This window comes from Orcinus orca, chromosome 13 (genome assembly GCF_937001465.1).
Source record: "Orcinus orca chromosome 13, mOrcOrc1.1, whole genome shotgun sequence".
Classification (NCBI taxonomy): Eukaryota; Metazoa; Chordata; class Mammalia; order Artiodactyla; family Delphinidae; genus Orcinus; species Orcinus orca.
The window spans coordinates 78807120-78833619 of NC_064571.1; the positions used below are offsets into that span (position 1 = coordinate 78807120).

At 40.7% G+C, this 26500-nt stretch overlaps 1 protein-coding gene across 1 annotated transcript in view; it reads right to left on the reverse strand.

Moving 5' to 3' along the window:
* The window catches only part of VSNL1 (visinin like 1), a 97355-nt gene that overhangs the window by 56142 nt on the left and 14713 nt on the right, over positions 1 to 26500 (reverse strand). Inside the window, exon 2 of the mRNA XM_004274864.3 lies at positions 4844 to 5010. Within this exon, the coding sequence (XP_004274912.1) occupies positions 4844 to 5005 (162 nt within the window). The 5' untranslated portion in view covers positions 5006 to 5010. The remainder of the gene's footprint in view (positions 1 to 4843; positions 5011 to 26500) is intronic.

Consider the following 26500-nt stretch of genomic DNA (forward strand, 5'->3'; position numbering starts at 1 on the left):
TCTCAACATGGCAATCCTTATAATTATTGGAAACAGGAAATTCTCATGGGGGAAAAAAATCAGGTACTTGGTTCTTGGTGACAAAATGCAAAATCTCTCTCCCCAACCTCTCAGCAGCGGTACTGTGGTTGGGATGATGAAACGTCTGCAGTAACGTCGACATCTCTGTGTGCCAGGAGCGTTAGAACATTCCTGACAGAAGGCGTGCTTATACCAGATACAGAGGGCTCTGGGTTTGCCCATGAGAAGTTTGTAACAGAGAAGGAACGAGTACTGTTTTTAGTTTGTCAAGGCTGCCATAACAAAGTACCACAGACTGTGTGGTTTAAACAATAAAAGGTCTGAAGGGTAGAAGTCCAAGATCAAGGTGTTGGTAAGATTGGTTTCTTCCGAGGCTTCTCTTTGATTTGTAGCGACCATCATTTCCCTGTGTCTTCACATGGCCTTTCTTCTGTACATGTCTGTGTCCAAATTGCCTCTTCTTATAGGACACCTGTCATACTGGATTGGGGCCCACACTAATGACCTCATTTTAACTTAATTACCTCTTTAAAGGCCCTCTCTCCAAATACAGTCAGATTCTGACATACTGGAGATAAAAATTTCAACACATGAATTTGGGGGTGGGTGGGCACCTTTCACAGGTACCAAGTTTGTCAAAGGTAAAAGCTATCTACTCAGAGACGTTTTATCTTCTAAAAGGCCAGGAGAAAAGTCTTCCTTTCGTCACCGCATTAATTAACTTCTTACTTTAATATCCCATTTTGAAATAGCCTCTATTTTCCACTCGTGCCCCACCAACAAGCATTTATGTCATTCTGCCTTGTGTTGTGGTTAACTGTGTCTCTCCAATTAGCCTGTGAGATCCTGGAGAGCAGGCAGGACTGTCCTTTAGTCACTTCTATATGCCTCCACCACAGGGCTTCCTGAGAAGGATACACACAGCCAGCATTCAATACAATTCACTCACCAACACTGATGCTTGCTCTGTGGCAGGCCCTGTCTTAGCCACTGGGTCGTATGTTGATTTAAGTGAGGTGACTATTCTCTACATGACTAAAGAATGAAACCTGTGAAACCGTGCCCCATAGGGTTAACAGAAATCCTTGACTTACGGAACAGCAGATAGGAGAACAGCTTGTTAAAAACCCCTCTGCTTGTAACCTGCCTTTACTGATTAAGCTTGCTTATTTCTTTTTCCTTCTTTAATTGCATACCCTCCAAGCTTCACGTAGCTAGGTAATATATCACAAGACATCTTAACCACCCTTATAGATAATGCCTCTGACATATGGGTCACTAGAGTAACAGGCACTTAAGCTGTTTTCCAGAAACCTGGAGTCAACTCCTGTCTAGTCAAGCTGACAAAAGCTGGATGGGGCCACTGAGCCTAAAACTGGGCCTGCACAGTTGTCTGATGAATGACCTTTTGATGTCAGAGGGCCAAAAACTCTACCCTCAGACCATGCTAAGAGCCTCCATTCCGGAACACGCATCCCATGAAGAAGCATGTAACCCAATATTCCTGCTCAGAACGCCGATTACCTCACACTTTCCCCACCTCCAATCACCCTTCCCCACGCCTAAGACCACCCTGCTTCTTTATCCCATAAATATCTCAAGCCTTTTGCCTTCAGGGAGGTGGATCGGAGACTTCTTCTCCTGTCTCCTTGCTTGGCTGCCTTGTGAACAAACTCTCTGCTACAAACCTCAGCATCTCAGCGTACGGCTTGCTGCGTGTTGGGCAAAGGAGCCTGGTTCGGTAACACCTGTAACAAACTAGGATGGTCCCTGCCCAGACCTGTGTTTTTCAAATCCCACTCCAGCAGCTGTATGGTGGAGGGGCTTGGAGGGAGGTTGATGAGGGGCTGCCAGGGGAACCCAGTCGAGAGGCAGGGCCATGTGCTGCAGTGCACGTCAGCATACCCGTCTTTAATGTCTGTCCTGAACTTCACTCATTTTGCGGCACTGAGCAAATTACCTCATTTTTCTGAACCTTAGTTTTAGACAGTTTTACATGTAGACTTAATGGAATTCCTTTATATTTTGGATACAAAGGCTTCTGAAGTTGAGGGTTTGTGGCCCCTGGCCTTGCAGGGGGGGGCCTCTCCCGTTATCCTGTCGCCCCATACCCTCATCAGAACTGACTCCACGCAGTGAGGTGACTCTCCCAGAGCCTAAAATGGATCAGGTCAGTGACAGTAGATGTGTCAGGCTGACCACACAGGCGGGAGGGCAGAGGCCACCGGTGGCTTTGCTCACTCAGCTGGATTCCAGGATGTCTCAATGTCCACACTGAGATAGAAGGAACAACTGAAAAGTGCCTATTCACCAAGACAAAGACCGTGTCTTGCTGAACATTTGTACTTTTAAGCTGCATTAAAGGAAGACTTTTCTTCCTTCTCCTGGGCCTTATTACATAATACACATCTTTCTCTGTTATTCTCCCTTCTAACCTAACAGACCTGTCTTTCTTTCTTTCTTTTTTTTTTTTCCTGTGGATGTGGCATATTTCCTCTGCGATTCTCTTTTGTATTTTGTCCTTGGACAACTCTGGAAGGAGAGGAGGACTTTGCCTACTTTCTATTTGATACAAGAGCACAGGCTGAGTTTAAATATGGCTGTTAAGAGGCTGCCAAGAATCTAAACTTCATCCACAAAGTTATATGTCCCCTTCCTGGAAAAAAAAATCCACTCTGGGGGGAGGGGGGAGTAGGGGTTGATATCGGTACATATACCTCAGTTGTACCATAAAACACTGAGGGATGTTTGATGTTTACACACACCCCTCCCTTAGCTTGAGGTGGATTTTATTTTCAGTGCTGAGTACTTCCAGCATGTAAATAAAATACTTCCTTTCCTGCATTTGAACTATTTCTTCAAAGGCAAAACCACTCTCACTTTGAACAAATAGTGAGAAGCATGGCACATAGAGCTCTCTTAAACATAGAGTGACAGCTTGCATGGCTTTTACTGATAGGAAAGTGGCTTTGACAAATCTCATTTGTCTGTACTTCCCTTGGGGCTGAGGGAAGACAGTTCTGAGGCAGAGGCTAACTTCTGGGTGTTAAAATGGTAGATGTGACTTTGAAAACTGTGGTGAGTTGTATAAAAATCTAGGAAAATGCATACCATCCCACTTCTCAGCAAAAGCAATTTCTGTCAATTGAATGGTAAATGCGTTTCTCAGTGCTTCCGTGTAAAAGATCTAAAAACGAATTACTCAGATATTCTTAGAAGTGTCACAGTAATCGTATAACATGCACACATACCACTTTTTGTGTACGTTTCTACACACATTTAAAAAGATAGTTATAGATACCTTGAGCCCTCAGGTGGTCAGCACTGGATTAATGACAATCACGGATTCTTGACATTCATTAGTGGTTCATGCAGGATTAGCAAGCTTTTGTTAATGCAATAACCACCTGCAAACCGAGCACCCAAAGCCATAGCTAAGACTTTGACACAATCCGTCCATCTATCTAACCATGTGGCTAACCTTCCGTCTCATCCCTTGCCTCTTATGCCCTGGATGTAACCATCGTAACTGCAGGCTGGGTGATGCAGTCTGAATCCTGTGTTCATCACTCTCTTGCTTTCTTTTTCGTGTGATGCTATGGCTTTTATTTGTAGTTCTATAAAACATATTTTTATCTTATCTGTGTTTAATTTAAAGTATTTTGAGACTTACTTTTTGCACTTAATGTTTCAGTTTTGCTGCAGTTCAACGGTTTTGACTGCCACGTGAGTACACCACAGTTTATTTTCCACTCTCCCTTTGATGGGTGTTTGGGTTGTTTCCCAGTTTGGGTATTGTGAGCAGTGCGGCTATGAGCATTCTTATACATGTTCCTTCTTGTACATATGCAAGGATGGAATTGCTGGAGCAAAGGCTATATGAGATGTTCAACTTCAAGAGAGAACGACACTGTTTAATGTTTTATATAATCATCCCAGGCACATACTATGCTTGTGGATGGTTCATATTGCTCCAATTGATACTTGCTGCACTTGAATGATAAGAGCACTATTATCTATTTGGTATTTTAGTCAGCAAAAGTTAAAAGAGAAACAATTACAAACAGAGTAATTAAAAGAGAAACACTTTTTCCACAAGCCTCACATTATCGAAGTATAAACAAAATGGAATGTCTTAGATCACGCCAAATCTAGAACAACTACAAATGATAAACTCAGACAAACCGAAGCAATACCACTGCAGTACAAATTATACCTTACACGGAACAGTTTTATCTAATGTCCAAGGGAATGTTAACTTCTAAACAGTACAAAATCCTGGGGAAAGTCCATATTTTAGACCTTGATAGAATGATAGAAGACCATCCTGGTAGACCTTGATGTATACCAGAACTCCCTACTTCCTTCTAAATGCAAAGCTGTGGAGATCTGTATATTTTTCTTACCTGCAAATAAGGGGACTTTCTGGGTGCAAAAGCCCTCCCACATACTTTCTCGATAACTGAGAGAGGTACAGATACCTTTAACAAGCCAAACAATGGTGCAATTAGCCGCCTGTCAATAATCATCAGCAAATGCTATTATCTGAGATTTTTACTGTGCTTTACCAGATGCTATCATCCTCTGAACTGTTTGGTGTTTTGACTGAACAATTACTCTTGTTCAGAAATTGCTTGACTTATGTCTGGAACAAAACACATCCCTTTGCATTTTTAAAAATGACCATTTTTCTTTTTGGGTGGAAAACCACCAGAGTTGAAACAAATTGGCTACTTCGAGTTATAATTCCATGTGAAGCTACATGTGATAAAGACAATGTTTTCCGGCCTGAAGATTAAAAATACGTTGAAAAACAACTTACCTTCACGTAGAGCTGCTGAAATTCCTCGAGATTCAGCCTCCCACTTGGACAGTCCTTGAGAAATCCTTTGTACCACTGCTTGAGTTCATGCTCATTAAACTCTGTGCTCTTCACCAGGTCCTCCATCACTTCGGGGGCCAGTTTGCTATTCTGTTTCCCCATTCTGCCTGATGAAAAGCAAATTAATGCAATTAGCACGGTGGCTGTGATCATTTCAAGCTTGATTAAGAACCAAGCTAGAGTTCTGAGCAGTCCCTTGTGGTTAGAAGTCCCTCCAGTGTGTCTGATCAAAGTCTCCCCAAGTCTGTTTCCTTCTATCTGATATTCTAGAAAAGAGATGACCAGGAAAGACTTCTCAAAAGGCTGTAGAGTTCATCCTCCTCCATCATGTGTCATCTTTTAACAGCACTGACTCCCACATGGAAAGCCAACATCCCTTTTTATGCTATTCATGTAAAGTACATGGAAAATGTTTGTATTCTCATTTTACAAATTATGATTCATTAGCACTTACTGCACAGGTGCCTAATTCTACATGTAGTTTGCAGGGATATTAAGTGGGATTATTGACAAGAACGGTAAGAAGGACTTATAGCCAAATGATCGAAAAGTGGCTTTGGAAATCTGATCAGCAATGGTAGGGAATGCGTTGTTCTAGTTCCAAAGTTTCTGCTGTTTTTTTCTTTTTCAAATGCCAACAGATCATTTTTACTAGTCTCATTAATTCTCTGTCTCTCTTCTCATCTTCAGAAACTTCCTACAACATTGCCTTCAGTGTTGACAACTTCTGGATGGCTTTTTTTAAAAGATTGGTTAGTGAATTTCAGTTGACATAATTCCATTCTATTCTTATTACTGCCAGTAAGTCAAAATAATAGTGCATAAAATAAAATATAAAATACATTGATTATATGCCAGGTTGTGTGGCCAACATCACAGTCCCACAGTAGGTGGACAGAGCATAGGTTTAGAGTTATCCCTGATTTGGCCATTGACCTTATGTGTTGCTTACAGCAATATTAATTAACTGCTTTAGCGTTAATTTCTTTCTCGATAAAGCACACATTAAAAAAAAACTCTTTCAGATTTACTGTGATGGCTAATTAAGAAATACATAGGTAAACAAAGACCAAAAGAAGTCCAAAATTAAAACAGTTTTATTACTGCAGGAAAATTAAAGATGATTTTTAAAAATTTCCCTTTAACGTTGTTGTTTTTGTGACAAAAAAGAATTAAAACAAAACAAATTAACCACAGAGTAATTAAAAAAGTCAAGTTAGTGATTTTACTAACAGAACAAGGAAAGTATCGCAAGATCTGTAAAGTCCTGTTAGAGGAGACAGAGTTAGGTTTTGGAGAATTTACCCAAGTGGACCTAGTCCTTCAGTGTGCTTGAGACAAATTCTCTGCTAGGCTCTCAGCAGGTCTATACCTGCAATAGCCCAGAAGGGGTAATCTAACCACATACCCTGTTATTATTTTTTTACCTTCTTCTAAAACAGATTCCACACCCATTGTCAGTAACCTGCCCTAACACTGAACAATTCTTTCCAAATAATGAAACCAAACCACTATTGCTGCTTTCAGGGGGAGCTGCTTCTTCGGAAGCACACAGCGTGGTGAAAAGATGCTGTTTAGATGGTCACTTGCTTCCAAATTCTTCTGCTTGATAAAAGGGCCTGAGGATCTGCAACTATGCCCTTTCTCATGGAGTTTCTCTACATATTTTTGCTCTTAATTTCAAGTTTCTGATTAAAAACCATCTCTTAATTATAAGTTACTGTGGGATTCCACAGCTGGATATGGAAATCAAGTGGGTACTCAGGTGTCAGGTTTAATTAATCTGGGTAAGAAAATGGTAATTCATGGTTATCTTGATAATCAAAAGATGTATTACCAACCTTTCCGTACTTCTCTTTGTTCTTTTCAGTGGAGAATTACAAATTTTCATTATTGAACTAGACTCTCACCTAATAATAATAGCTACTGAACCCTGAGTGGCTGCGGGGGAGGCACTAGGATGGACACTTCACAACCTTGACCTCTAACCCTGTGACAACTCAGCAAAATAATTAGGGCAGCTCTCTTGTACAAAATCATACAACTAACGAGTGGCAGAGCTAGAATTTGAACGTGGATCTGCAAGACTCTAGTGCACAGTCACCGACAGACAGGTGGTTGGAAGGCATTGCAGGAGAAGGAACAGGAACCGCGAAAGCAGGAAGGTTTGAGAGGCTGAAACAGCGTTTCCTGGCACTGCAAGAGGGATGAGAGAGGGATCACTTTGCCAAGCTCTTGTTTGGAAAAGCCTGTTAGATTTACCAAAACCACAAGCTCAGAAGTGAGTTTGTATGAATGATGGGAAAAGGGGTTAAGGGTTATTAAAAACCACCTCCCCCAAGAGCCTTTAGAAGGTCAACGTGTCAGCTTCTCTCTTAAGCAAGGGAGCTTGGATTCTCTACACATCATTGCGATGCCTTAAACTGTTCAGTTGACCCGGGAGAGGATGGTCTCTTACACAAAAGGGGAACATTGTCAGCACCATGAATCACAGTTTTGGGGACTCAGATGCATAACTTCATGCATCTCGGTTACAGGTCATGGTCAGCACCATCACTCAGGTATGCCTGGAAATGAATCATGTACAAAATCAAGTTCTGACCTGGCTCACAGTGGCACTGCCACCGCCCTCATCAGGTTTTGCCTGGATTAATAATCCTCCCTGGGCTCTCTACTCCAACCTGCCTGGGCTCTCTACTCCAACCTGCCACCTGCATGGCTGCTTGAATGAATTTCTGAAATGCAAACCTCAGCATGTGATCTTCTCCCAAAAACGCTCAACAGCTCACCGTTGTCTACAGGATGTAGCCCTAGCTTGCTAGCATGGCACAGTCTTGCCGACTCATAGCCTCATTTTCTGCCAACCTGTCTTTTCACTTCATATGCCAGTAATAATCAACTGTTACAGGTCCCAGGGCTTGCATGCTTCCACACATTCATGCTTTGCCTGTGCTGTTTTCTTTTCCTGGAATGTCACCCCCCTTTATCTGCTCAGCACACTCCTTCTCCTTCTTTAAGTAGTCTCAGCTCACGTGCCAGCTCCTCTGTGAAATCTCTGCAGACTTTCCAAGGCTGACTTAGGCATCCTTTGTCCTCGGCCTCTCCCTTCCCTTATAAAAGCTTCCATGATCTTTATTGATTTCTCTACTGGATTGTTAGTTCCTTGAGAGGACTGCTTTTATTTATCTTTGCACCCTGGTACCTCATACTAGATGCTCAACAAGTATTTTTTGAGGAAATGAATGAATGGGACGTGAGCCACTACGAAGGACCTTGTCACTGGTCTTCATTAGACCCATTATGGGATTTGGTATGTTTCTTTCTGGGAAAATCAGCCTCATAATAATCTATACATGAGGAGAGTCAACGCAGTCATAAGTATAAAGTGCAGACAGCAGATGGGAGGAATGTTTCATTTAACTGTATAGAAAATAGCCTGGCCTTCTAGAGATTGTTTCCTTGTCTGTCTTCATCATTAAATTCTAAATAGCTTGAAGTCAGGGCCTGTGCCTTTGTTTCAGCATCCTCAGTACTTGGCATAAAGGTGATTCTTAGTTATGTCTGATAAATGAATTGATGTCCTCCCCGTATTGGGGCTGCAGTGACATGGGCCAAGTAGTTTCTTTCATTATGAGACTGGGATGAAAGAAAGGGTAAAATGACAGTAAAGCTTAACATGTTCCCCAAAAGATTCCATGACATAATGGGAAGGATTTATGCCCACTCTATTTCTAGTTAAATCTGTGATCTTGGGCAAGATCCTTTCCTTTCCTGTTGCTCAGTTTCCCCAACTGAAAAATGAGTTGGACAAGATGATCTTTAAGGTCCTTGTGCCCCCGCCACTCATTGACTGGCAGCATAAGTTTTCTAAGTATGAAAACACGAGTCACAGACTTCAGCCTGGCTTGTCTCAAAAGAGTCGGTGCGTGCTGGCTCTGCATTCTCTACCTGAAAACCGGTGGTACCTAAGCATGTGTTACCTAAGGGAGGGGAAAGATACCAGGATGTATTATTGTTATGCTAGGGTTCCAGGCTGTGAGATAAAAGCCAGCCCAGCCCCAAATCAAATAATTTCTCATGCTTTGAGTTGTCATAGAGACTCAGTGCTAGGCACAAAATGGGGCTGGTAGAAGGGTTCTGATGGGCAAGAGAAGACCACATTTTTATACACTGCAGTTCACAGAAGGCTTTTGTGTAACAATATTTACCCGTATAACAAGGCTATAAGAAAGAGATCATTACCATCTCTTTTATTGACGAGGAGTTTGAAGCTCAGAAAGAATATATAATTTACCCTAGCTCAGCTAGCTAGTAAAAAGCTTAGTACAGAGAGAACAAGATGTCTCAAACCTCCTTGGTTTCCTGATAAAGGCTCTTATCTCTTGCCTGGATTCTTCAACCACCACTTAACTTGTCTTCCTGCCTTGGGTTTGGCCACTTCTCATCCATTTCCTACCCTGTCTTGATAACAGGATTCTAGAGCAGAAGAGGCAAAACATGTAAGAATGCTCTGAGAACTGGGAAACTTCCTGGAAGGGAGAAAAGACCCACCAGGAGGTCCGAGAAGCTCTTTCCTCCACAGACCCTTTTGGCCTTAAAGAGGATTCAAATAAAATATATATGTGGGGTGTGTGTGTGTGTGTGTGTGTGTGTGTGTGTGTGTGAGTTGCCCTGAGCCTGTCCTTTGCCTACTCTGATACCTAAGCCCAGCTTCTCAGGACACACCAAGGCTTGCTGCATGCGATGAGGCACATGGAACAGCATGCCTGGCTTCTCCTAGGTAATTGGACCATCAGCCTGGCTGAATCTTGGTGAGATTCATGGAAAGACTTGGGGTCTGAGTTGGGGTGGCACCACCACACATGCAGACACACAGCAGGATGAGCACAGTGATGGGGAAACAGTCCCGGAAATAGGGCTCAGAGCAGAGGTTGAAAGAGCTTTAGGGGCTCAGGTGGGAGGCCTATGGAACACACAACAGTGCCAGGTATGGAAGGAGTCTTGAATGGAGTTGATCTGGTTCTAGTGTCAAGTTACCTGGGCCAGCCTTGAATATATCAGGTCTTCTCTCTGGGCTCTGGGATTCTCACCTGAACATGAGAATAACTGGAAGAGCCTGGCTTTGCTTGTGCTTAGACTTCTGCCTGGATCCCCCTTTCTTTTCCTTACCACTGGCCCAAATCTTACTCCCTCTGCAAGGCTCAGTTCCAATGCTGTCTTCTCTGTGACACGTTTCTACAAATTCTCACTAATCTCCTCTCCTCCTGTCCTTAAAGGCATGGATTTGTACCAATGATGGTTGATGGTCTGGTTAACTGAGGCAGATAGAAACTCTCTGGGCAACTCAGTTCAGTGGACATCTATAGGCATCATCTATGAGAAAGGCCCTGTGCTGGGCACGGTGGGGTGTAAAGAGAAGACATGGTTCCAGCCTTGAAGGGCTCAGAACTGGATGCAGGAGACATTCACCTCTTGGAATATGGGGCCTGGAGAGATGAATGTTCACAGCCAAGAGCTGGGGAGCACAAGGGACAGAGAGACAAATTCCCACCCGCATCGGGCAACTTCAACTGTGGCTGGTCCCCAGGTGAAAACCCTTAAGCAGTTATGTCCCAAACTTGCCTAAGTGCAAGAATCATCCTTGGTTATTGTGTTAAAAATACAGCTTCATTGGGGCTTCCCTGGTGGCGCGGTGGTTGAGAGTCCGCTTGCCGATGCAGGGGACACGGGTTCGCGCCCTGGTCCGGGAAGATCCCTCATGCCGCGGAGCGGCTGGGCCCGTGAGCCATGGCCGCTGAGCCTGCGCGTCCGGAGCCTGTGCTCCGCAACAGGATAGACCACAACAGTGAGAGGCCCGCGTACGCAAAAAAAAAAAACAAAAAAAACAAAACAAAAAATACAGCTTCATGAGACCCTCCCTTAGGGGGAAGTCGGTACTTTTAACAAGCAGCTCAGGTGAATATGATTCTCAGTCAACTTGGGAGTCACCGATGAAAAACATGAATAAAAATCAAGGTAGATGGTCTAACGAGAAAACACCCAAAGCAGCACAAACATAACCCAAGTTGTCTCCGATTCCTCACTCCTTCCATCTGGCATCCTCGACATGGTTTCAAGATCCTGTACTGGGGTCTAGCATTAAGATTTTAAAAATCACACAACTAGGGAAGACGAAAGCTTGTAAAGACCTGACTCTGGGTTCTTCTGTTTTAAGCCCCTTGGTTTCAGTTGGGGAGTCTGAGGTCTTCCAGTATCACACAGGCAACTGACGGCACAGCCAGGATGAGAACCCCAGTCTCCTGACCTAACTGGGCGGTCCCACCCTCCCACCCTCACAGTGTGCTGTCCCCACGGCAAACACACATAGCCCGTAAGCCAGGAGGCATGTTTACCTCTGTGCCGGGATGCTGAAACGATCCCCATCACCAACCCTCTTGGATCCCTTAAACACATGACATTAGGTTGCTAGTTTCCAGAGACTGTTAAAACAACCCTGAAAATTAAGCCTCAAAGTCTCCCAGCACATTGCGTGGGGTTTTCTTTTCTAATAAAGGCAAATATCTGGCCCTCTGGTTCTTTCTGCTCTTCTCTTCTTCATCCCCCTAAAGCCGAGGGCTCACAAGTCCCCAGCAGCTCTTCCCAGGGGGCAGGGAGAGTGTCGATCACAGGCTGGCCTTTCATGCCACCTCTGGGGACTAGAACAGCTTCAGAAAAGGGGAGACGGGCTTTCTCGTGGCATTCTCTGATGACTTTCCCTCCAACTGGGAACCTCCTGGGATGACAGTGGAGATCCTACCCTACAAGCATAAAACAGGCAGGGGGCACCGACTACATCCTTGGGGATTCAAGATAAGTCCCAGGGCTAGGAGCAGCCTGGAGCATCAGTGGTGCAAGCTCTCTCCTTGCCCCCAGAGTAAGGACTTGGATATCCCAAGGGGCAAGTGACATGTTCAAGTGTCTACCAGTAGTGGCAGAGTCACTCAAGTCTTCTGACTCTTAGGCTGGTGGTCTTTCCCCTCTGAGAACCATCTGCTCTTACCATGTTCCTAAATGCTTACTTATCTGTACAGTAATTCTAAAAAAGACTTTAACTCACGTTGGTGGGCCTTAAGGACAAAGAACTTTGACATTCTCAGATAAAGGTGACTTGATAGAAGTAAAATGCTCTATCTGAAGGAAGTATGATACTAAAAATTAATTTGTTCACTTATGTAACAAACTTTTACTCAATATTATCATCTATTACAAAGATAAATGTGGTTCCCAAATCTCCATGGTAGGCCTTTCCTGAATAGTAGAGAATATATCCGTCTACCTGCTAGACATTTCTACTTTTCTATCCTACAACCGTATCAAACTCAGCATATCCTCCTGTGCTCCTCTCTGGGTAAATGGCCCCACCACCTGCCCAGGGTCCCTTATAAGCCTGGGGGTTATATCTAATCAATTATCCAGTTAAGTAGTTTGTAGATTCTACTGCCTAACTCTCTCTCAAATTTCATCTACCTCTCTCTGTGGCCACTACTTTAGTGCAGGACATGATCGATGACTGCAATAGCCTCCTAACTCGCTTGCTTTCCCCTCTACGGTGTTGCCCTCCATCTTCCACACTACAGCCAAAATGACCTTTTTAAAACACAAAATCCAATCACATCACTGCTCTGCCTAACCCCTCAGTGGCCTCCCATTATCCTTACTCTGAATCCAATCCTCACCGGGACCTACTCTGTCCCCACCCCACCTTTTGTCCACCCTCCCCATGCTCCCACCCTATGCTTCAACTTCCTGTATCATCGCAAACCTCTCTGGTTGTTTACTAGCTGTTCCTTTTGCTGTGAGGGCAGTTCCCATCAGGTCCACTTTGATCTTCCAGTAAACTCCAATCCACACTCCAGATACGGACGGGGATCATCTCCTGTGACTTTCTTGTCTGGCTTCCTCTTTCTCACCTTGACTCTTGTACACACTGCTGTCACCATGCCACCTGCCATGGCATGGTCACCATAAGGCATGTCTGCTGTCTCACCAGACCTGGGTTTCCTCAAGGGGAACGTGATTGTCACGTTCACCTTGGCATCCAGTTCAGAGCCTACCATTGAACAGGTGCACAGGAAACGCTGTTGAATCAATTATGATGTGATCTCAGTCAACAACGAGCTAGAGCTTATCAGCTGAGTGATAAGCAAGAACCTATGAAACAGAGATCAAAGCTGACTGTGCTAAATGCCATTAGGGAGAGACCAGCAAAGTGTTGAAAGAGAGACAGAGACAGAGAGAGAAAGAGGATGTGCGGAGGGGGGAGCTCCAGGAATCAGTAACAAAACTACCTTAGGAACTGAAAAATGAAAAATTGGATGAAGGATTTTTCACAAAGTGGTCCTTCAAAATTATCACAAGGAAATAATCACAAACCTGCAGAGACATATATATATAAGAATGTTTACTTCAGCATTGTTTAAAACAATTAAAAGCAAAACCTTTTCAAAAAATAACCTAACTGTCCATCAAAGGAAACTGGTTAGATAGATTTTGGTAGAACTATACAACGGAGATGATGAAGCCATTAGAAGTGGTAATGTAGATCTACATTGACTGGTATGAACTAGTATTGGGTCAATGTTATTTATTTAAATTAAAACACACAAACATAAAATAACTGTATATTCTCAAGGATAAACACCTGAGAACATATACTAAATACAATAGAATGGAGGAGAATGGAAGTGAGTGCAGAAGATAAAAAACATAATAAAACATAAGAGGGGCTTTATATAAACAATGATGATTGTGTGCCACGAACGGAAGAATATGATTAACGTAAGTGTACCCTTGAGGTCCAAAAAAAGAAAGAAGAAAGGAGAGAAGAAATTGCAATAAACTGTTAAGTAAAAAAGCAAGTCACAAAACAGTACACGTAGTATCGCCCTGCTTTTACTTTATATGCACACAAGCTCAAGTTAGTGTGCACAGAAATTTGGGAAAGTACATAATGTACATCAAAGTATTAATAGTGGTTGTAACTGCTGGCAGTATAATGGTAATATTTCACTCCCCCCCGTATCATTTTGGAATTTTTATAATGTGCACATATAACATTGTAATCAGAAAAAAATGTACATAAATAATTTCAACAAACAAACAAACAAAATGTCTTTGGTCCACAAACAGTCTCAGGAATCCTGGAAAGAGAACTTTTGTGGTGCTTTCAATTAAAGCCACGTTTTTTTCAAATAGTTAATTCACAGCAGTATTTCAGGGTTCACCTGTAGGCCAAAGACCTTTAGTTCTCAAGCCCACCCTGGTTAGCTCTGGATGAAAGGATGAATACGGGGGAGAAGCTCAGGAGACACTCGGGTCTGCTGCCTCCTCCCCCATCTTGGCACATGGAGAAGCAGTGATGGGGAGACACAGTGTTGGGAGGGGAGCCCTGTGTGTCAGAGCCTCTGACCCTCAGCATCTACCCTGTTGGGAAACCCCTCTGAGGCTCAATTCTTCCATCTGTGAGATTGATGATAACAATCCCAATCTCAGATGTGTTACCACAAGGTGTAAGATAGGAAAGAGCTTTGTCAATGTCAACACACTATCCAGTGTTCATTATAATGACTGAAACTGAAACTCAAAAGATGGAAAATTCAAAGATAGAGAAAGATGATAATGCCATAGATCATAACTTCTGGGTGCCTAAGGTCAGATCTCGGATTGTCCAATGAGGTCCAGAGAGGGATCTATCTGAAGGTCAAAGGAAAGACCTCAGAAGGTGAAGGGGCGCAGAATTAGCCACTTCAGAACATGTCTCTTTCGCATAAGGATTATTTTAGGCTGATTATTTTTAATAAACAGCAAACATAGGAGAATCTCTGAAAACTGAGAAGTTACCCTTCTGAAGGAGACATCTACATTTATGAGGGAAATCTCCATTTGTAAGGTGTCTCCCTCTCTGAACAGAATTTAGGAGGATGACTAAATCTCCAGGAACTCTTATCAATGGAGAAGGTAACTGACTTAAATCTGCATAACAACCATACCCTTGCTTACTGTGCTTTGCCTGATAGGGTCTCACGTCTGGCTCTCCTTCCCATCAACATCTCCTTTAACCCTTAGCTGAAGTTAGTATTAAGGGGATGGCTTGGACCGTTTCAGAGAGTTACTCATTTTTTTGGATATTTCACTTGTATAAGAAGTTATACATGTTATTAAACTTATGTTTTTCTCCAGTTAATCGGTCGTAACCAGGAACCTAGAGGGTAGAAGGAAAATTACTTTTCCTCCCTTACAAAGGCTTTGGAAACAATGGTATCTCTGGATGTGTCTGGGATCAAGCTTCCCTGCCATTTTCCCAGGAAATAGGAAACGGTGATTTGCCTGAAGGTAAAGACCACCGTCCTGGGTTCTCAGCCTGGAACTTTGGGCCATGAAACCCACTGACATCCTCGGGAAAAGTTTCCCAGGGCCCTGCCAAACGACCTGTGTGGATTTTCTGTGCTTTGACAGGTTAATGTGACCATGCCTTTTCCTAAAACACAAGAGCCGGTGTACAGTCCCAACTCTGCCCATGTTTCCCTGTGTGACCTTGGCAACAGTTGGCTTCTTCTTCGAGCTTCCATTTTTCTCATCTCCAAAAGTTCTGTGAAAGTTTCTGCCTCACCTAATTCACCGGGTCGCTGTAAGGAACAAACCACAGAAGCAGCTTGTAACTTGTGGAAGTGTTTCTAGTTCTTCATCTAGAGAGCCTTCCAGGACACCTCAGGAAAGAAAACAAGACCCAGACGTGTGGAAAGAAGTGGGCTTTGTTAAGCAGGAATGAAGAGAGAGAGTGGCGTGCAAATCCCAGGCTCGACGGAGCAAAGACACCTGCTGATGAGCAGCACTGAAGTTTCACAAAGAAGCTAGAGAAGCAGAGGCGACCGCACACTCCTTCTTGGGGCTTTGGGAGGTAGCTGGAAAGAGCGTATTTACCAAAACTTGCCAGAGGAGAGCTGGCCCTCAACATTGAGGTTCCTGGCTTTGATGTATTTCCGGCCCTGAATCATGCTCAACCCGTCCTTGCTGGGCCTTTGTGAAGTACCCAGTAAGGCTGGAACAAAGCACTTTACTGTGGTGCATGAAAAATATCTTGGCTAAAAGGAACAATGCCAAGGCTGAGAGGGCTAAAATTAGACCTTCCGGTTCTGTTTGACTTTGCCGTTGTGTGCACAGGCTGCTAACGTGGCATCCTCCACACGCCTCCCTCCCGGCCGTGGGCCTTCTGAGAGCACAGGTAACATGTGCTGAAGGAAAGGAAGTGCTGCTTCCTGTGGCACCCCGTGGGGATGACAAATGCTTCTGGGCCTATGTCACTGCCACTTGGAGCAGCAGGTTGAGTAATACTTAGTTTGAAGGAATCTGTTTCCATGTCAGCTAATTTGTAGATTAAGATAAAACCATATCTATCCTTCCCATTAATCTAATGCCCTTCCACGTTGAAACCAAAAGGAAATCTCAAGATGATCATATAGTTGAACCTTACATTTACCTTTACCTAAGAATTTACAGCTTCACTTACATAACTGTTGCAGAACTCAGAGAACTAGTTCTAAGTACTTTACATCATGCTGCGCAGTCGTGTCATCTACAGAAAAGAGCACGGACCTTGGAGTCAGATGAGGTGAGATCCCCAGCTCTGGCACTTCTATTAGCTGGTGCCTTTAGGAAAGTTACTGAACCTTCCTTATCCCATTCATTCAACTTTAAATTGTGTATGTTAATAACTATCTCAAAATGTTAAATGAAATAATAAATTTACATAATCAATATTTTAGCAGTAATGATCATGGCTTATATTAGTAAGTACTTACCATGTGTTCATGGATTATGCTCTTCATGTTTACAATAATTTAATGAAGTAGCCACCATGTATGTCTTCATTTTACAGTCAAGGAAAATAAGGCTCAGAGAATTTAACAAACTTGCCCAAGGTCACACAGTAAGAAAACAGTGGGATTTGAATCCTGGAAGGCGCTTATCCACTGTTAGCTATTCTGCCTTATTAAAGGAGATGAGAAACAAGAAAGTGCTTTCCAGGGCAGAAACTGTTATTTCAATGTAAGGGTTCATTACTCTCCTTTCTGGCCTGGGTGCTGCCCTGATCTATGCATTTCTTTACCCAAGTGAGGCAACTTAAGGGTAGTGAGAGTCCTGGTCGGTTATCTCCTGGCCCCCAGGGTGTTGGGGCAGGGGTTGGTTGCTAAATACAAGGGCAGCAATTGAAGAAGCTGGGAATGTCTAGGCTACAGCAGCAAAGACTCAAGAGAGGAAATTTGAGCTCTCTTCAAATAAGTGAAGGATTTACTGGCACAAAAACAGACTTATAGATCAGCATAACAGAACGGAGAGTCTAGAAATAGATCTGGCTACACATAATTACTTAATGTACGATCAAGGAAGATTTTTAGAACAAGGAGGAAAGGAAATGTAATTTTGTAAGGGATGCCATCATCACCACTTGATAGCAGTTAAGTGAAAAATGTAAGTCAGAACCACACCATGTACATCTTTTAAAACATCACTAACATTTGGAATAAACAGTTTAATATAAAATTAAGTCAAAGCAAACTATTAGAAACTGAAAATATGCTAGACAAAATGTTAATAGCTATTATATACATATAGCTTTACATATAAAGCAAATACCAGTGATTAAGGAAACCATTTGAATCAGAAAAGAGGAATGATCAGAATGTGAAAAGATTATTCATGCCAGAGTAAACACAAATAGTTAACAAAACCAGAGAAACATATTTAACCTATTTATGATGGTTAAATTAAACTTTCTAAACATAAAAGCAGTGGCAGAAACTATCAAGTATATGATTGATATATATAACTATATAAATTCAAAGTTTAGAGAGTCTAAAAACACCAGAAAAAAAGGCAAATATCAAAATGTGAAAAATATGTCACATAAATGTCATTTATGGATTAAAGGTGCTTAAAAATAAATGGGAAGAGAATATGACAGAAGGCTGGGCAATGAACATGAACAGAACAAAAGACACAGTATCAATGGCCAATTTCAATCGTTCAAATAACCTAACATGGTAAAACTGTATGTTGGTACAACCCACTAGAAAGTACTAGAAATCAAGAAGCATTAAATATCAACACTTTTGATTCCAGAGGAAGCTATCTTAAAGAAATAATCCAAGAGAAAAAAGTTGCATATAGGGATATAATTATTGCAGCTTTATTTAATAATGGTAAAAACTCTAGAACTATAACCATGTCCCACTTGGGAAATGTATAGTAAATTATGGCATGTTTACTCAATGGAATATAAAGTTGTGAATACAATGTTGAAACATGGCAAATTACTTATGATATGTTAAGTGGAAAAAGCAGACATACAATATTAAATACACATTATAATTACAACTATTTACTGAAAAAATGAAGTCAGTTGTTTTCCCGTCTTCCTCCTTACACATCAATAAAAAGTGCAGACAAAAGGACAGGCAATGGTGAGGAAAAAATAGAAAAATAGAGACTATTCCACAAAATCAAACATATTACTAGTCTGAGTTTCAGAAAGAGTGAGAAGAGAAAATATTGAGGGGAATTATCTAAGAAATTATCAAAAACAATTTGTTTATTATTACTATTTTTTGACTTACAAAATGTTAGATTGATTTACAAAACAGACTATGTGCAGAAACCTTGTTATTTATCAGGATATGGAGATGAATAAGAAGCTTCTTAACTCCTGTAGAAACCAATGACCCAGTGGAAGATATAAATAATATATAAAAAATTTAATTACAATTTATAATATGGAGTGATAACACATTTCTATAATGTACAAGATTCTATGGTAGCACATTAATGTTAATGGTGAGAGATCTATAAGTTACCATTTTAACTTACATTAAAATATGAGAACTTGAAAAGATCTTTGTAAAATCTAATTAATCCTCCCACTTATAAAGTTGAGAAGGCTGAGATCCAGAGAGTGTAAATAAATAGATCCTAGTTTAGATGAATGCTTTTCTTTTCCAGATGAGAAACTGAGGCCTAGAGAAGACACAAGCTTTTTCTAAGCGTGTAGAGAATATCTATGGAAGATGTAGTTCCAGAGCCTCATCTCCTGATTGCAAATCTAATGTTCTCTTTGAATGAAACTTACACCTAGATTCCATCAACAAAAGCATGAAGTAGCTGACAGAAGAAATGAGCTACTTATCTTCTAGAGAAGCATAAGGCAATGGAGAATAGAGGGGGCAGGACCTCATCTCTGTCTCAATAATTCAGGGAAGAGCCGTGAGTTTGCAAGTCCAAGTCAGAAACTTAGATGTCTGTATATGCTTCATCATTCCTTCCACCCTACCTAGTTCCAGTTAATCTGAAATTCTGGCAAAAGTATATTCAACAAAATTGTGTTAGGAAAATATTGTCTAAAGGGCAAAAATAAAACTAGATCCCAACCTCACACCAATCACAAAATTATATTTCAGATGGATTAAAACCAAAACTAAACAAAATGCACAAATCATGGTAAAAGGTTGATAAATATGACTATATCAAAATTAATAACTGTTTTTAAGACAAAAGTAACCGTGGATAAAGTTAAATAAGTGACAGGCAAGGAGAAGACATCTGCAATGTATATAACAAAGGATTTGTATTCAGATTATATAAAGAATTCCAAATAATGGATGAGGAAAAGATAATCCTACTGAAACATAGGTAAAGCATATGAATAGATAATTTACAGAGAAGAAAACATAAATGGCCAATAAAAAAATAAGAAAATAGAAAATTACAAAGGACCATTTTTTTTATAATCAGTTTGGTAAAAATATTTTTTGAAAATATGCTGATATCAAGTGTCTTCAAAGATGTAGAAAAAATATGAATTCTTTCTAATATATTGCTCATGGGACTATTTATTGGTACATCTTCTTTGGAGAATAGTTTGGCAATATTTAATATAGCAGAAGATGCATATAGAACATAATCCAGCAATTCCATTTCGACATATATATCCTAGAGAAACTCACACAAACACACAAGGGGACATGTGAAAAAGATGTACACTACAAGTTTACAATAGCAAATTAAAAAAAAAAAGTTACAAAAACCTAAATGTTCATCGAATAGGGAATGAGTAATTTAATTTGAAGTATAGTCACATGATGAAACACTATATGGTAGTCAAAACGAATGAATGATATATGAATAAAAACAGTGCTTTAAAAATATTTTTGAGAGAAGTGAGTTGGAGAATGACACATACAATATGACGTCATCTACTTAAATATCACAAAGCCAAAATGATACTATAGAGATATACATATTTAGTGAAAAGAATAAATGTATTCATGAAGAAAATGCATACCAAGTTCAACAGAATGATTTTTCTGAGGAAGAAGGGAGGTGAGTGGGACTGAGAAGAAAAATGATGATAATATCAAAATGAGATGGCATTAATATTTTTGAATGCTAGGTAGTAGGTCAATGGATAATTATACTATTCTCTAAATTTTTTCTGTACGTTTGAAATTTTTCACAGTAAAAAATTAATATATTTTCCTTTAAAGCAGCTGGTAATTTAGATTTCTCTCTAATCCCAACTGACTTTTTCCTAGGTATACTTCGTTGCTGAAGATTAACTAATCAAATGGCTTGGGCGCCATTATGATTTTGGATAATGATGTTTTCTTCCACCTCTTATACAGAGTAATCATGTTCATTTCAAAGAAAACATGTGGCAGAAAACTGAGGAGAAAATCGTGCCAGACTCTAAGAAGTTTACTGAATAATTTAAAGCATGTCCATTTTAAGTTTAGGAAAAAAATACATTTCTCTTATTCTCCGTTGGTAATTCTCAAGTGGTTTCATTTTTGTGATACACAAATTGGTATCATAAAGCAAAATGGAAATCAAGTTAATTTCCGTAGTCTTATAACTGCTTTGTTGGTGCTACAATTGCATCTGCAGTTAGCACTTTCAAGGTAGTTTTGTGCATTGCAATTACTTGTCTACTTGCCTGTCTCTGCTAGACCCTTGGAACACTTTGAAGATGGGAACCCTGTCTTGCTCATCAACACCTTTACCACATGGACACGCAGTAAGTGTTTTTAAAATGATTTTATAAAATTTCAATTTTCATCTGTGAATGGGGATATTAGATACAACAGTTTAACAAAACATTTGCAAGGAATCTTGATAGATTCTGATCTTTTGAGGCTCTGAATCAATGAAGTTGGAATGATAGTAACTCTTTGAGTCATCTGGTTTCCTGCCATTGTACTAAGCACATAAAATGAGTATGGAGTTGCTTGTAGTTGCTGTGGTTGTTTTTCCAGAACTGTAAGCACGAGTATTGGGATAATTTTGTAAAGGTCACTCTGAACAGCCTCATGGAACGGTGTAATAAAGTCCACTTAATGATAAATATGCATTTCACTGCCAAAATAGAACACAATCCTTGGCCAACTATCTAGGCATAGTTTCTTTCAGCTTACAGGCTCTAGAAACATATTTTGGGCCAGAAGAACTCAAGGAAGGTACAGAGGAGAGGTTGCCAAGCCACATAGAAAAACTTCCTCGTATTCCTTTTTTGAAATCTTTTTTTTTTTTTTTTTTTACTTTTTTTTCTGTTTTATTTTACTGTACTTGATATATTTCCTAAACCTAACTGAAATCCCTTCTGAAGCATGGCAGAAGCCTAGATAAAAGAAAACAGAGAGGAGTATGACTTTAGAAAAACACATGATATAGTTAAAAGAATTGGTTTTAAAAAGGAATACTTAGAAGTAAAAGGGTAAATTGTATCTACACCACAACTATGTAAGAAAGTAGGCATACAGGAAAAAGATCAGAACGAAATATGTCAAATTATCACAATAATTAACTTTGAACATTAGGATGATGATTTAAATTTCTTTCTACTTTAATGTTTTCAGATTGTCAAAGACTATCTTTATAATGAAACTATACCTTATTTTTTATTTTTTTGCAGTACACGGGCCTCTCACTGCTGTGACCCCTCCAGTTGCGGAGCACAGGCTCCAGACGCGCAGGCCCAGCGGCCATGGCTCACGGGCCCAGCCGCCCCGCGGCACGCGGGATCCTCCCGAACCAGGGCACGAAGCCGTGTCCCCTGCATCGGCAGGCGGACTCCCAACCACTGCGCCACCAGGGAAGCCCATATACCTTACTTTTAAAGGACTTACACATTTAGACAGTACACAGGCAATTCTCAAATGTTTAGCAATTACATATTTGCTTAGCATCTTAAAAACTGTCTTGACTGACCTAAACTTAACCAAGTTGACTCATTAATCAGTGTTCTCCCTAGAATTAAGTACTGACTGATGCCAGGGACAGCTAAACACTCCTGGTTAGAATGAGTTTGCAAACAGCTCAAGAGCTGGAGTCATAAAGGCCCGGATCTGCTGGATGACAAAGCACAGTGTTCACTCCCTCAACGCCCCACTGTCTTTTATTAAATGGAGAAATTTTATGAACTCACTGGTTTTGCTCTGAAGATAATGTGTGGTGTTACAGACGTATGTGAAGTGCCTGAATTACTTTTGTCACAACATAGTTCCCTTCCCTCTTCATCTCACCTTCCTGGTTATTCCTTGCCAGATATACTGGACACATCGGTATTAATATGTCCCATCTCTTCTTTTAGCTGAGATGGTCTTATCTGTATTTCATATTCAGGGAAGTATTGTTAAGGTTTTCTTAGGCAGAGATGACCTAAAAATCCAATCAGGGCTTCCCTGGTGGCGCAATGGTTAAGAATCCACCTGCCAATGCAGGGGACACAGGTTCGAGCCCTGGTCCAGGAAGATCACACATGCCACAGAGCAACTAAGCCTGTGAGCCACAACTACTGAGCCTGTGCGCCTAGAGCCCATGCTCCACAACAAGAGAAGCCACCGCAATGAGAAGCCCGCGCACCACTAACCACTCGCTACAACTAGAGAAAGCCCGCGCGCAGCAACGAAGATCCAACGCAGCCAAAAATAAATAAATTTATAGAAAAAAAAATCCAATCAAAGTTGGCATAGCACAGGCCAGCCGATGAGGGTGGATGGTGGGAAGAGCTCTGCAAATAGAGATAAAAGTAATCAGACTTGCTCTTTCAGGGATTTGAAAAGGAAGACAGATGGTATAGCATCCTTCATCAATAGTGACTGCAAAGCTAAACTGCAGAGAGAGAAGCTGAGATGCTATGTATAGAGAGAGGAACATCTTGGATTCCACAAGACCAAGAAAAGGAGGCAGCAGCAAATCCTCAGAGGTCTGCTGGTTCCCGATGGCTCCTTAGGTCTAGTTCTGATGTGTATTCTTAAAATAAGAATTCTTTGTATAATAATGTTCAGAGGCAGATAAACTGCTTTAATGCAATGTATGCCCTGACTGGGGAGAAACTCCAGGTTCTAAACTCTAGGTTCTTTTATGCCAGAGCAGAAACAATACCTGCTTATGTAATCTCATGGCCCTGTCTAAATGCCATCATGAGGGAGCAAACATTTATTCTTTGATTTCTAAAGAATGTGCAGTTCTTGAAGAGATCATGTTAATGGTACCTTTGCTTCTTATTTGAAACAAAAACATTTATGATCATCTGAAAGATAAAATTTGGTCTGTGGATTTCTGGGTAAAGTGTGGAAGTAGGAAAATCTACTGAATTATTGCAAAGGGTCTGTGAATACATATGAAAACTAAGGCTTGGAAATGGAAGAGTGTGTCTTTCACATACCATTGCATTATTTTTCAAATATATGTCAATACTACTGCTATTAATAATATACAAATTTTAAGCATTACTGAATTTATAGTAGCTATTTGTCACTCTGTGTTCTTTCAATCAACTAATAATGAAATCACAATTACTAACCTTGGAAGCTTGAAAAAGTGTTGGCCCTATAAAGACGTCCTAGAGGTATAAAATAGCGCTGGAAAAATTGGGAACACCTAACACAACCTGTAGGCCTGAGGAAACCTCGATAGGTTTGAGTTTATCCTCAACAGAATAGAATATTAATTCTGAAGGCTGGGAGTATTGAAGACCCTGCTGGCTGGGTTAGAGCATTTGGTGTGAGTCACATTTTTTATTCTGATGAGTATACCTATTTAGAACAACATAAAGGGAGTGTCAGTTTCTCTAGTAACTGCTGGGCTGTATTGTTAAGAGTCACAAAAAAATAGATACTTGACATTGGTTATCAAAAAAATAGATATATCTGAAGAATTATACCACCATCAATCCGCCCACGAACACAGTATCTTCTTCCCTCTTTTCACAAATACAGTCACGCTCCTGTATTATCTACCTCCTAAATATCACCCAAATTTGTACAAGTCTCTGAATCTGTGCTGTACCACTTCAGCCCAAGCCAATATCACTTCTCATGTGGACAATTATAACTGTCTCCAAACTGGTTTGTTTCCATCTACTTCCTGCCTAATTCATTCTCCAGAAGGATCTTTTGAAAATGCAAGTCTGATCAAGTCACTTCCTTTTTAAAACCTTCCATAGCTTCTTAATCCTCTTAGAACACAGTTTAAAAAACCCTTAACACTCCTTATAAGATTCATCGCAATATGAAACCCGGCTGCTTGCTACCTAACTCTTCAGCCTCATCGAATGCCACTCTGCCAAGTTCCTTTTTAAGCTCCAGTTTCTCACCAGGTTCAATGTCAAATCCAGCTCTTTGCACCTGCTATTACCTGTGTTGGGGGCATTCTTTCTGTACCTCCTTCACCTGGCTGACTTCCGTTCTTACTTTGGATCTCAGCATAAGTCTCACTTTGTCTCTGTCCTGAATCCCTTAGATGAGGTTAGCCTCTTTGTTATACATGCCCAACAGAGCATAATCTTCCTCCTTTTTTCTCGCTGATCTTTTTTTTTTTTTTTTTGCGGTACGCGGGCCTCTCACTGTTGTGGCCTCTCCCGTTGCGGAGCACAGGCTCCGAAAGAGCAGGCTGAGCGGCCATGGCTCACGGGCCCAGCCGTTCCGCGGCATGTGCGATCTTCCCGGACCGGGGCACGAACCCGTGTCCCCTGCATTGGCAGGCGGACTCTCAACCACTGCGCCACCAGGGAAGCCCTGATCAATTCTTAATCATCTGTTTATTGTGTTTTCCCTACCATAAGCTCCATGAAAGAGTCTTTTTTTTCCGCTTCTAAATTTTTCCATTACAGGGCTTCACACATAAGCCCTCAATTAAAACCTGTTAAACTGGATTTATCAATTAATGTCTACTGAACTGGATTAACTGTCGTACTCTCACAGAAGAAACTTTCAAGTCCCAAAGAGGCAACTTAAGAAATCTATTGAAAACGGATTTGTTTCAGATAGTTATCATCCATAAGGCACTTTGCCTTTCTTATAATTTTTAATCCTAAATATTTTATCATCTTTCTTGCTATTGTGCATAGAATATTTTTCCAATTTTCATTTCTGAAAGCTTTTTTGATAGACTAAAAGAAAAGGCTATTTGTTTTTGTAACTTATCTTGCATCCAGCCTCCTTTTAAAATCTTGATTAATATTTGTTTATACTTGAAACTTTGGATTTTCTCTAAATATGCTCAGCAAAAAAAAAAAGATAGCTTAATCTCTTTCTCAGTGTTTGTTCTGCTTATTTCATTTTGTAATTATATTTCTTTTGCACAAGTGAAGAACAATAGAAGTCTTTAATTTTTCTCAGAGAAGGCAAGGTATAAATGTACAGAGATAAATCTGTATCTATTCCTGAGAAAAGTGGCTCATTGTGAGATTTTTGCCCTATAACACTTATACTACTTTAAAATTCTAGTAAGAAAACATGAGATTTACCTATTACATTTGGTAAAAGTAGGTAGAGATGGAACGAACTTAGAGATATCCTAGTTTAACCCTACTCATTCTACATATGAAACTAAAGCCCAGCAAGGGAAAGTGATCTGACCAAGACAAACAGCTAGAAGCAAAGCCCAGGCATGAATACCAAGATTTTATGACCTCTGGGACAATGTTTTCTATAAAAGACGTTGTTAATTAGAATTTTAGATGTGAATTTAAAACACTGTTTTTTGTGTGCTGATTTTTTCATATTACATTTAAAGAAATAAGTTGATAATCTAAATTAAAATATTTACTATAACTTAAAAGTTTTATTATTACTAGCACAGCAGAAGCTTCAGGTTTCCTTCAAAATCCATTTCCTTCTTCCTTAATAATAAAACCCCTAACTTATAGCAGGTGTTTTGCTAAATGTGGCTAAATTGTGGCCAGTGGCATGTATGTCAATTTTCAGGAGGTCTGACTTAGGGGAGGATCCTTAAAAGGGAAGGATGCACCCTTCATCTCCCCTTCCTCCTTCTTCCTGGTAGAAAGCACATGTGATGGCTGCAGCCAAGTTGGACCATGAGATGGAAGTGACATGTTAAGGATCATGGAGGTAAAGGGAAGAAGGAGACTGAGTCCCTGAGAACTTCGTGAAGCTCCCCTATCAACCCTGGACTGCCTACCTCTGGATTTCTTTTATATGAGTAAGAAATAAACTCTCCTATTAAGTCATTGTTATTTGGGGTTTTCTATCATTTTAAGCTGAATCT